At 38.3% G+C, this 12,935-nt stretch overlaps 1 protein-coding gene across 1 annotated transcript; it reads right to left on the bottom strand.

The window, feature by feature from the left end:
• Positions 1-521: 521 nt before the first annotated feature.
• Positions 522-12,615, bottom strand: kcnn4 (potassium intermediate/small conductance calcium-activated channel, subfamily N, member 4; the record flags this gene model as incomplete). The annotated part of the gene is made up of 8 exons (XM_062422998.1): positions 522-672; positions 809-975; positions 1,897-1,966; positions 3,133-3,254; positions 5,663-5,773; positions 8,259-8,394; positions 10,668-11,104; positions 12,553-12,615. Coding segments are annotated over 8 exons (1,110 nt in total), but the record flags the coding sequence as incomplete, so codon positions are not given.
• Between the last annotated feature and the right edge of the window lie 320 nt (positions 12,616-12,935).

Below are 12,935 nucleotides of genomic sequence, written 5' to 3'. Positions count from 1 at the left end.
GATAACACATTTCATTCTTGATTCACTTGGTCGGTTATTGGATAGCAGAACGATGAGGAATTGTTACAATTTTAAAGAAAAATTAATTAAGCCTGTTTTCAAAAAGAAAAAGAAAAAATCAACCATTAAACCTGCTAATGAAAGAGAGGATTCGCAAGAGTTTAAAAAAAACTGACAATATTGCATTAGATTTAAAATAAAATTAACATGTAAAATTATAAAAACGTATATCTTATTCCACAGGAATAAGGCAATGACGGAGTCCATCAATGAAACCTTAAAATTAGCAGTTAGGAAAGCAAATCCTGGAACCTTTGACATTACGGATTACAAGTCTCTCCACAGATCTTGTTTGAGATTAATTCTGTTTTTTGTGCACAGTCACAAATAGAAGTGCTGAAAGCACAACAGATCTGTCAAAATGCACTATGATTCTTCCACAGTTAAATTAAGTCTCATTCTATCTGTATAATTTTACAGCTATGAGTCATTGTGCAGTGCACTCAGCACCGGCCCAGAAGATGAGATCTTTAGTGGGTTATACCAGTCCTCCAAGTGGTTCAGCATGTTAAGAGGCTGGAGCAGCTCTGGGTGGAGAGGATTACCGTCTCATTTTCATGGATACACTGAAGACTGTTAACTTATTTCAACAAGTCTGTATAGCCAAGTCACCTGCAGAAAAACAACCAAAAAAGAATCTTGTTATTCCCCTTAGCAGACATTTCTCAACTCAGCTTAGATACCACATCCTGCACTGCATTGTTGGCAGATCCGTGCAGCGTGTCTGGTAGCTGTGAGTGTTGTTTACCTGATCTCTGGGTTGCGATGACGTAAGACCTGAGACAGCAGCTCAGAGGTTTGTTGGAAGCAGAGACTCAGCTCCTCGAGCTTCTGCTCCATGGAGAGGATACGCTGCTCCAGCTCCCGATAGGAGTTATTCCAATTGGCACTGAGGTCGCACATAATCATCTGCATCTGTTAAAATCAGCCACACAAAGCAAATGGAGAGATGTTTGTATTCATGGGGGGAAAGCGCTGGGGGGTCATACTGAATCTATAAATATTTCCAATGTTACTGCAAGCTGTACAAACACTTTTCAATATTAATGTATAGTGCAAAAGTATAGATCTTTTTGTCCAACTTTAGAGGAAGTGCTGCTTTATGAAGTTACTGACTCTGTTTCAATTTGCATGTGTGTCAGTTTCAAGCCAACCCATTGGGGTATTTCTTGAAATAACTCCACACACAAACATTTTTTAAGACCCCTTTAGCGATTTTATTTTAAAATGGCAGCCAACAGCAACAAATCTAGTGACTTTTCAGGCAGATATTAGCTTGCAGAAAGTTGCAGACACCACTCGCACCATCTGAAATTCTTAATGCTCACTATGGTTGTGGCTCAGCTGCATTCAGTCAGTAAGACATAGCAGCACAATATACTGCAGGACAGTCAGACTGAAACAGGTAACTGACTAATTGCAAAGTGACTGTGGCGTTTTTTACATTTTACCAAGAGGCTACACTTGCAGTGTGGAAAAAATAGGCTTGTTTTCCATATAAATCAATCAAGAAAAAAAATGCATTTTAAAATGCACTTTAAATTACTCATCAGTACCTCTCACTGGGTAATGTCTTTATCTTGGGTTTATTCCACATGGAAAACTTTTCTGGGCCTATGAATTCCTGACACAAATGAATCCTGAGACATTTTATGGAGATTTTTTTAACAAGCATTTAATGTGTCTGAACACCTAGTGATAAACAGCAGACTGTAAAATACTGCCTAATAGTCTGTAAGTAGTGAGTGTTTTTAAGGGGGATCTTTGTCATCAGATTTGGCATTTACCTTTCCATTGAAACATGTACTAAATATTCCAGCGACAGCTGTAGTTTACCTTGGGCAGGTCCACAATCTCATTGGCGTAATCTCTCAATTTTCTCTGTTTGAGGCGTAAATGCCGAAATCTGTTGAGAAAAAGGTTTGATAGATGCCAGTCATGTGGAAGTGTGTGTATGTGGAAAGTGGTATTAATGTGGAAGTACATGAGGCATTTTAATTACATTATTACGAATATTTTGCTGAGACACAGAATAGGAAAACAGTTCACAGTAATTTAATATTAATATGCTGATGCAAGAAATGCAAAAAATAGAGCAATATAATGTTGGTACTTTAGAATTCAGGGTTTAAACGCTCCAATAATAAATCTGAAGTTGTGTTTGTTAAATTGTTATAAAACATATCAATAAGCTTCTTGAGATGTAAACGTGGAAAGAGCAATATTTTGATTCATTTTGATTAGATGGATGAAACCATAGTTATCACCAAAAAAGAAACATGGAAACCCATACAGCAATCAATCAGCCTGTCTCTGAAGACACGACAGGCATCACAGAGATACACGTAATGTGGCATGGCCTTGTTACGGTCTGCTGTTCTTAATCCCTGGGTGTGGAAGAGCCTCCCGTTCTAACTTTTCACTGAGTATTTATTTATAGTGGTTCTGCTCAGTGTAAAACAGGAAATACAATCCCTCCACCCATGCTAACACACATGTACACGTAATTCTGTTGTCAGGATAATGAACCATGCAATCACACTTCTGGACTTCCTGTGTTGTGCAATCCACTTTGTCTTGAAAGAGGAGCTCAATACCAAGAAAGAGACAGTTAAAATGGAGAAAACACAATAAGCAAAATGTATAAAGATTGCTCTTTGTTGTAATAGTTTGCTTGTTCTTTCTTGATGAGTGTCTCAGAACAAGATACACAATTTTTTGTGGATTACTGTCAAATTATATGTAAATCGTAAAAAAAAATAAAAAATGGGGAGGGTCATTTAATCAGTTACTTATTAGCATGAACTTTGCCTAGAATTCTGTATAATAAAAGTTTGGACCATTTTTAACACATGCCCTGCCCACTTTGAAGAGGCAAACAACTCTAATTAGTCATCTAAATTAGGCATTAAAAATTGTGACTCTGTGGTTAAGCATGTTGACACTAAGTTAATGACCCATAAAATACACACGTAAGGCACACAAACCACCACCCGCTTTTACATCCCTTGTCCAGACACAAACGCACAGATATCCTGCCTGAGGGTATCATTTTGTGATACAGTAACTCACACTCTGATAGCTTCCAGAAGGCATCGCTGGTGTCTTCGGTGCTCACCACGGTTGCCCTTTGTGAGGCTTGTGCGGTGCAGGAGCCAGCACTCCCTGAGCACATTAGCAGCAGCGTGGCGGATCTGGTGCAGAAAAAAATCAAACGTTTCAAGAACAGAAGTGTGGTGGTAATGCCATCAAGATAAAGTCCATCAAACTTGCAAACTTGACTGACAAAACCACACACACAAATCATATTTTTTAGACAGAATCTGGATCATATCAATCATTTTAGAACAGGAAGTTTAAAAAATATATATATCATCAAAGCCAGCTGATTTAATCTGATTTCAGATTAAACTGAACTGTGAAGGTCTTACTTTTGCGAGCTTCACATATATGAATTCAGAGAACGGGCCTGCTAACTGGAAATGAGGTTTAGACATTCCAGGATTTCTCCAGAAATCACCTTTCTGCACTTTTCTCTTTGATTCTATTCATGTCTGTTTGTCTTCCTGCCCAAATCACTGTAACTGCCCTGTGATGATGTCACTCTGGTCCTGTTGTGAGGGTTATTAATAGAGGCTGTCAGTGTCTGCATCCAGATGTCTTCCCTTGTTCCCATCAGTGTAAATCTGGACTGCACCAGATAGCTCAGAAGGATGCACGCACACACACAAAAACACACATGCAGACCAAAACAACCACAAGGCAAGGCGTGAAGATGCACCTAGTGACAGGATGCAGCCACTGGGAGAAAAGGAAATGGTTGTATCCTCCAAAGCAGTGCACCTACTGCCAGAGACGCTGCCCTTACAGTTTGGTGAGAAGCTGTAACAGTGCATGCGAAGCACAAATTGAAACTATGATCATGGAAAACTCTATCAATCATTACACATTTATGTATCAAATTCTAAACTTTATTTTATTTTATTTTTTGGCATTGTGTCTTTTTTAAAATCTTTTATTCATCAGACATCTACTTTTTCCCATCAATAAGCAAACACTTGAATCCTGTCCAAGCCTGCAAACAGAGTGAGTCCTCTGCAAGCCACTTCCACACCCACGCACACACATACATGTTAGCTCAACCAGTTTCCTGCCCATCGCTGCACCGCCCTGAGCTGACACAAGTTTCTTTCCTGACAGAGATAAGATTATTTCCTCTGTTTGACGCCTTGAAAAGGCTGTAAAGAGGTGGCCAGACCTCATCTCCCTCCTCTTTTCCCACACTATCCTGTCCTCTGTGGCTCTTATTTAAGGAACAAAATAATTATAAAAAGACTGAAAAACCAAAACATTCCTGTGACATGGAAAGTATAGTGACGCTTCCATCCTGACAGCTCTATCCGCTTTATCATCTTTCTTATTTGTCTTGCTACTCTGCATTAACCCCTGATGGATGGAAGGGTAGTGGACTGTTTAGTAAATGTATAGGAAGTTTATTTGACTGTTAGATCAAGGTTATCACAAAATTCAGCAAAAATAAACTCAAAATGTATACAAGTTATACCTCTTTATTAGACATTTCAATTTACATTTGTATGTAGCCTTTAAAGAGATAAATCTTACAGGGGTTTAAGCTGCACTTTTGCATTCTTTTCGCACATTATATTGGTGGTGGTGATGACGGTGGTGTTGTTTTAACCATTTATGATTACACTGTACTGATTAAATGTAGTAGACAAGGAGTGATTTTGGACACAACTAATATGTTTTATGTTCAGATCTGTGTGTCCTCTGTGTTTCATTTGAAAGTATCACATGACAACACTTCTCTCATGATGATTTTCTAGGTAAAAGTCAATATTTGACCTATATCTGACCCGTATCCAGCTGTTAGTAAAATAGAGGCTCTATAGAAAATTGTTCATAAATAGCCAGTCCATTTCCAAGCTATTTTAAAAAAGCCTCTGAATTCTGTTTTTCTCTTTAGAGGTCCGTACCAGAGTCTAAAAAAATTGGCCCACTTAATATGAATAAAATATTCTACAGAACTGCCAACTTTTTTCCAAAGCAAACAAAAGTGTTTTCATTTTTTTATTGAATCACTTCATTGTTGTCTGGCAATGCAGCACAGACTTTTCAAATCATCCTGCACTTTCAACTGCATTACCAAACAATGTTCCAGTGACTTTGAAAACAAATACAGACATAGTGTTGATGGATTATCTAACTTAAACAAGTTTCCAGCCTCTGCATGCTGATTTTCATACAATGATAGACTGAATAGAAAAAAATAGTTTCCTAGAAAGTTGGAAATGTACATTCGTAAATCTAAAGCACCACAGCACATGTTGAAAGAGTTATTAGCAATGTAAAGAGTATGCATATTTTGTAATTAATGGGCCAAAACATGCTCAAAAAAGCCTAGTTTGGTCTTGTTAACAGCAAAACAACTCCTCCATGCCTGATGAAGAAAACCACTGAATTGTTGCAAAGAATAAATCACAAATCTGTGAGTATGTTTTTTTCATATTCCAGAGTTTTTATAACATAAACTATAACATTACAAAATACTTTGCTGAATAACGTAGTGCTTTGCTCTTACCCTTTTCGAGATCTGGATGTCCAGCATGAAGAAGTGTACATGTTTCTCTCCTTTGTTCAATGCCAGCTTCTTGGTAACAACTGCCACCAGCATGGCAGTGCAGGCTACTCCCTAAAATCCAATACACAAACACATACAGCCGTTGGAATGGTTACTGATATATTCACCATCTGCCTGTCATCTCCACAGATACTCAAAGATCACATAAGCATTAAAGATTGATCCTGAACACTGCAGTTGACCTCAACAAGACACAACAGATGTTAACTTTACTTGGTTTTACAATCTGATTTTGTCTCAGTCCTAAATCTAGCAGTGTGCCTTGTGTCTTTTGCTCTACCATTCCTCTTAAGGGAAAGCGCTTATTCAGAAAACTGGATGTTGATCCTCATACCTCATATGGTTTTGTCCAATAAATCAAAGTTATATTTATACAGAAGGTCCAATGGTTAAAAACAAGCCTCTGTGGCAAAGCTATAATGGTGCGGGTTTCCTCTGAGAATAGCTTTGTGCTATTGCTGGACAGCAAACTACAGAATGATGGTGAAGATTCGGAATGGCCTGCAGAGTGAATTATATCCACATAGTCACAAAAATACAAACATCACAGACACATGTACAAAACACTGCGTTGATCCCATGTCTACCACAAAATATTGATTAAAGATAACCAGTTTTTACCTGTTTTTCCTCTTTCAGCTTGGATTAGAAAGAGAGAGAAAAGAGAGTGAGAACAAGCATGGGCATAAGAGCGGTAGCACCCATTTGACAGAGTTTTAAAAGATATATTAATCCGTCCTTTATCCTACTTCAATCAGCCACAAATCTATCATTACACTGTCTGTGAAACCTGGGAGGTACACACTCTTTCCTTGAATCCATCCACCCAGAGTGATGGGCTGCAAACAGTGTTGTCAAACCCTGAACACAGCTGCAAACTGAGTTATGCCTGGCTTAGGCCGAGCAGAAGAAGTGCTGACCATGGAGGCTTTCAGCCATATTACAGGTGTGAGCATCACTCCAGTCACTGGCTCCCACAACTGCCCTGATGGGAATAGGAAATTTATTTTTTTCCAAATCATGGGCACAGGTTGGCACACCCTCCTGTTGTAGCTGTGCCAAAGGCAATAAACCACCTAAAAATGGATATGGTGGAAAGTTTTCCCATATAAGGGGAGAAGCTTATAAAAACAAGGGAGATGGAGAAATAGAGGAGGAAAAGGTTGTTTTCCACTCTGTCACAGAGGTGTCTAAACCAGACTCATGACCACATCCAGCACCATGGCAGTAACTCTTATCTGTTCGTACCAGAAATTGACAGAGCAGAGGTGAGGCAGTGAACCAGAGTTGACTGCCTATTCAAACATGCAGCCACTCCTAACTCTTGACACACTGTTTATCTTAATTCACAGTCACTTTTGTGTTTTATCTAAAATATAATTTCCACATTCCTTTAACCCTCTATCAGTCTGACAGTTTTAGGAATTTTAGGCCAAAGTAAGTAGCTCGTCATGGTTAGAGGTACTTTCTCTACTTTTCTTTAAGGTACCCCCATTCCTTACTTCAAATCTATGAGTTGCAATGCAAAATTTTAACTACTAATGTCTAAATTTCATGTTGTCTCCACAACTTATGACCATGAGAAAAGTCAGTGAGCTCAGCAAAACAATGTCATCACTCAGCAGAAACACCATGCTACGTACAGATGTTTTTTGTGGACTGCAGAGCACCCTCAGTATGCTGACAGTTTCCCTCCCTCTCCCTCTTTCTTTCATGTCTTTTCGTGTGGTGTGAAAGAGTGCCTGGTACCGCTCCCACAGGAGCACCGTGCCTCAATTTACAACTGTGATCTAAATCACACAAACACAGGAGAATGAAGGTATTCAGGTCTGTCAGCAGAGTTGGGTTAAATGGGAAAAATTAAATAGGAAAGTAGGCGAAGAGTTGGATTGGAACAGAACAGAAATGGAAAGGGATAAAACAAAGCAGAGGGGATGATGGAACAAGATGGAACTGAATAGATAAGAACTTAAAAACACTGAACAGATTGCAATAAAGTAGAACAAATTAGAGCCAAATATAATGGAAGAGAAGGGACCTGAGTGAACAGAACAGAGTGAAATAGAACAGACTGGAACAAAGTGGTATTAAATTGGGAGAAGCAGAACAGAATACAAGTTAATAGAGCTTGGAATAAACAGAAGAGAGGGAAAATTAATATAAGGAAAGGTAGGGAGAAATTACATCTCCATAGAAAGGAACACAGGAGAACAATCTGAAATGAAAATACAAATAACAGCAACAGAACTTGTTAGTGTAGTCCACACTGAAATATTAGGTGGTTAGATTGGAAAAAAATACAGAAGTGAAACAGATATAAGACATCTCCACTATTTGCCCTTATCGAGCCGAGCATTAAATGTCTTTTGTGTTAAAAACACTTATGGTGCTGGCTAAATAAGTGTCTGATAAGAAGCCACAAAAAACACTTGAAACTGAAATAACATGAATGACTGACCAAGTATGTTGTTTTATATAGTTCGCAACATGCACAATAGTGATCAGTTTCTCAACAAGAAACCCAAATTATAATTACCATGACTCCAGTGAAGAGACACACTGATTTGCCACAGCCGGTTTGGGGCGCCACGTCCCCATAGCCCACTGTGAGAAAGGTGATGGCTATGAGCCACAGTGCCGTTTCCATGTGACCTGTCGTTGCTTGGGTTGGCCTGCAGGTGAGAGAGAGCAGGATTGAGGTGGTAAGGTGGAAGTACAGCCCAACCATACATTTTTTTAGATTTATTTTCATTTGTATGTTTGGTTGGGTCCAAACATGGTTGTCATTTGTCATATTGATTGGTTGCCAAACATCAACTAGATGGGTCTTATCTAATCTGAGTCTGTCAGGGGGCAGATACCAAAAAGAGAAAGAAAGAGGTGGGCGGACACAGAAATGCAAGAAAGTTGGTGTGCTGTGAAATAGCAAGGAACTCCAGGAACAGTGATGAGCAAAGAATGAATGAAACCCTTAAGTATTTTGATTTAGTTTCTGTCTGCATTCATATGTTAACCTAAATGAACTGAAAAAAGTGAACCAAAATCCATTTAAAAAAACGCAATGTAAGAACATTGGTTAATTGTATTTGGGACGGGAGCAAGAACATTAACACAGGAAGAAGGTACCAAAGATGGTCCAGATTGAGACCACTAACACAAAGTTGTGATTGTTTTGATCCATGAGTGTAATTGTTGTGTTCAGATCTGCCCAAACTAATGGCACAAAGAGAACCGGACACAATAATGCAACTTTGAAAAAAAGCCTTAGGCAACCACAGGCACTCATATTTGTTGTAGCCTGTTAGCAGTTGGCGTAGCAGCAGAGTTTAATGTTAATTAATTTCCTTAGATGTCGTAACAATCATTTCTTAAGAAAAACCTGTACTGTGACACTAGTAATTCATTCACAGCAATAAACATAACAGCCATTTCCTGTTCACAGTAAATCATCTGAGTTTGATAAAGCCGTCTGTTAATCTGTAATTGCTACTGATGCTCAACAGCACAGTATAAGAAGCGGGTACCAATGCAAACTTGTAAAGCATTATAAAACATGACTGTATTGTATAATTATCAGAAAGCACACAGAGAGGTCATTAATTGTGTAAGTGTTCATCTGTCTCCTGGATGTGGTAATCCAGTTGCAACTAATATTAAAAAATGGACAGTGAAGCAGTTCATCTTGAAAAGGTTTGGTGGTTTTATCAGCCTTTAGTCATAAGCTCTTTTATTACTTTTGACAAATCTAAACATACAAGGCCCAGGCATGTGAAACCTCCCATTAAGGTTCAAATTAACAAATGATCTCACACTGTTCAAACAGCCAAACAGAATTTAGAGGGTCAGGTTTAGTTGGCTCATGTTGCAGAACAATTTGTTAGAGTAACAAAATCAAGAAAGATGATGATCAAATCAATTGGAAAACCATTCTGAATAGGAAAGTCAAATTGACCATCAAGGTTTGAGGAGGAATGTTAAACCACCAAGCTCTTTTTTTTTAATGTGCATGTGTGTATTGGGGAAGTGGATGCTTGGGGGGAAGATACTATAGTAACAGACGGAGCTGTATGAGTGTGTCTGTGTGTGTTCATTTCATAATAGAGAGTAAGAGTGACAGCAATAAAGCATTATTAATTAGTGTTAATTGTAATAACTGCAGGTTCTTTTGATCTGATTGCATGTATTCATCACAAATGATTGTTTACGGTATAATTTGAGAACTTTGCAAAACCATTCAGAAAGATTTTTCTCTGTTTTTTTCAGAATTCAAGATTTCAAAGATCTATTCACTGTTTTGCAGCCTTCAATAATTGAAATAAGAGAAATAAAAACTTGGAATTTGGAAAGCAAATAATTTGCATTCCTTTACAGTTCCTTTTTTTGAGCAGAAACAGCTCTCACATAAAACAAGAAACATTCTGGTCTGATATTTCATGTGCATTTCATTTGAAAAACCAGTGACAGGAGCTCTACTGCTAAAAGCTACTGTTTGGTTAACAACAATGGTGATTCAGTATTATTTGTATGCACTGAGCATCTCTTCATCTCTCATTAAGTAGTTCGGCACATAACCGCCTGTAAAACCAGATTAAAAAAACAATCTGTTAAGATACAATCTGTTAATTGAGCTAGCGCTAGTAAACTCAGTGGATTCTGTTGCCTTTGGACATGGCGCTAGACTATTAGACTATTCCTTTAAGAATATTGTCAACTTTCTTTTTTAACTTAATATCTCCAGATTATATCTGTAGTATTTTTTATGAATGACAGTATAATTCAGGGTAGATTGTTTATTAAAGTATTTGTCATTAATAGCCTTTTGTTTAACGATTTTTGATGGATGTCCATCATAGTATAAATGGTCTGTGTCCAAGGCTGGTGTTTACTTGTTTGTGAAGATATAGTAATTGAGTTAGGATCCAGTGAGATATATTTTCTACTGTACCTCTCACACAGAGTAAGCATCCAGGACGCAGTGAGCCAGAAGAGGAGGATGAAGGCCAGCAGTGTGCGTGCTGGGTATTTGTTCATCAGTACCTTGAGAACAAAGCGGAAGGTAAAGTTGATGTTGTTGAGTGAGCCAATGCTCCTGTATGAGGCACTCAGCAGCACTTTGCTGTGCAGCAGGACGGCTCTGTGCACCAAGTACAAGCGGAGGAACATCAGCACTGATAACAGCAGCTCGATGTCCATTGGGAATTTACTGTAGTGGCTGGAATCAGACAGAGGAGCTGAGGAAGAGGAGTTGAAAGGCAGGCCCACCACCCAGTAATTGCCAACAGGATGGATGGCACAGACCAACAGCTCAAGAGTGATCACAAAAACCCTGTGGCTGGTCATGGCAATACACCAGTCTACCTGGTTGTGGTCAATGATGAACAGCTGAAAGACAGAGAATGAGAGCAGAAGATGAACATAAAAGCTGTATGAGATGGAGAACAGGGACACACAGACACACCTTCCATAGCATAATGTTTGGAAAGTATTATATCTAAATTTTCTTTATATAGATGTAGAATTGTAAGGGATATATCCTATTTTATTCAGTTAATCCCTGAAAGTTTCAGGGATAACTGAATCTGACAAAAGTCAGACTTCAAACTGACTTCAAATTCAAAATATTCTGCATTATTTGTTATAATATTTATTTATATATCTTATAACATTAGAGTAAAGATATATTAATTAGGTCTGGACAATTTTATTTTGTTTAAAAAAATGTGAAAACACTCAATTTATTCCCATTATTTGGCATGTTAAAATATGCCTACTTTGTGTGTGCGTGTGTGAGTGTATTTTCTATCACAAGCAGCAATAATAAAAATGCTAATGGATAGTTCTCTATAGCACACCATGCTTGTAAATGGCTGTGATAAAGAGAAAATGTTATTGAAGCCACTATAGATGAAACTAGATGTGAAACTACAGATATCCAACTGTATCCTTGGAGGAAAATTGGGGGATGCTTGTATGTGTTGTTCAAATGTAAGTAAGTGAGAATACATATTGATCTCCTTCTCACTATAAAGCCTTATCATGCCTCAAGCTGTTGATAAACAGCATCACTTTCTCATCTTCTATTATGAACTTTCCTTTTACCACTGATTGAGACTGGAAGCATCTCAATGTTCTTGGCACAATTAAGTGTGTCACCTCTGACACTAGCGAATTAAAGCTGGACTGCCTGTCTGTTAGTCTCCACCCCTGCCCTCCCTTATCTTGCCTTAGCACTTTCATGGACCCTCCCTTGTATCAGATACTAATGACTTGCACCAAAACTAAAAACACTGTAGGTGAGAGTATACATTCAGCAGCCCAACCATGAATCCTGTTCAAGGTTTACTGCTACTATACACACACTTTCTGCACTTGTTCGTACTCCACTTGATTGAATATGCATGCTGTGAATGTGGATGAGGGCAGATGAAAGAATGTTTACTCTGTTCAATTTCAACCAAATTCCTTCATGTATATTGAATTCACACACAATGGCAGCAAGCCATGTGGATTGTGCATGCCTGTGTGGGCCAAGGTTTTTGTCCAGGGTTTTTTTCACAAACACAACAAATACAACACAGATAATCCATGTTGAGGCTACCATCAGTAGACTGAGACACCTTCTAAAAGAATTGCCCTCAAGTATCTCTAGGTCTAATTACAACCAAGCTGTTTTGGAACAGGCATTACTGATATAAAACGGTCAGTGCACAAAAATATGGCAAGTCAAACCCTGAAGATAATCAATGCGTGTACACACACATACTCACTTCCACCGCATCACTTTTAGGGCATCCAAATTGTCGTAAACAAAGTGGAAAAGACAAACTCACCCTGATGTCCTTATAATGGAAAGCTATAATGAGGATCAGGAGACACCCAGTGGACAGGCTGATGGAACAGTTGATGAATAAGACAGTTTTTGAGTCCTGGGAAGGAAATAGAGACAAGAGAGATAAGGCATAAAAGGAAGGTTTTCAATAAGAGCCAAGATTTGATTTCTTTCCACTAAAGTTGTCCAATATTGAGGTTTTATGAAATAGCTCTTGAATTTTGGGTCTAGGTGGAGTACTAGAGTACCAGACTATCATAGAAGAGCTGTCTAATTATATTATAAAAGCAGAGATAATAAAATAAATATATATTCATATATATATCAAATAAAAACAGCCCGCAATACCCATACATCACTACATAGGATGTTGTTATTGTTGTG

This window comes from Scomber scombrus, chromosome 7, assembly GCF_963691925.1.
Source record: "Scomber scombrus chromosome 7, fScoSco1.1, whole genome shotgun sequence".
In the NCBI taxonomy this organism is placed as follows: domain Eukaryota; kingdom Metazoa; phylum Chordata; class Actinopteri; order Scombriformes; family Scombridae; genus Scomber; species Scomber scombrus.
The sequence above is the reverse complement of the archived record's forward strand: the minus strand, read 5'-3'. Positions and strand labels throughout refer to the sequence as shown.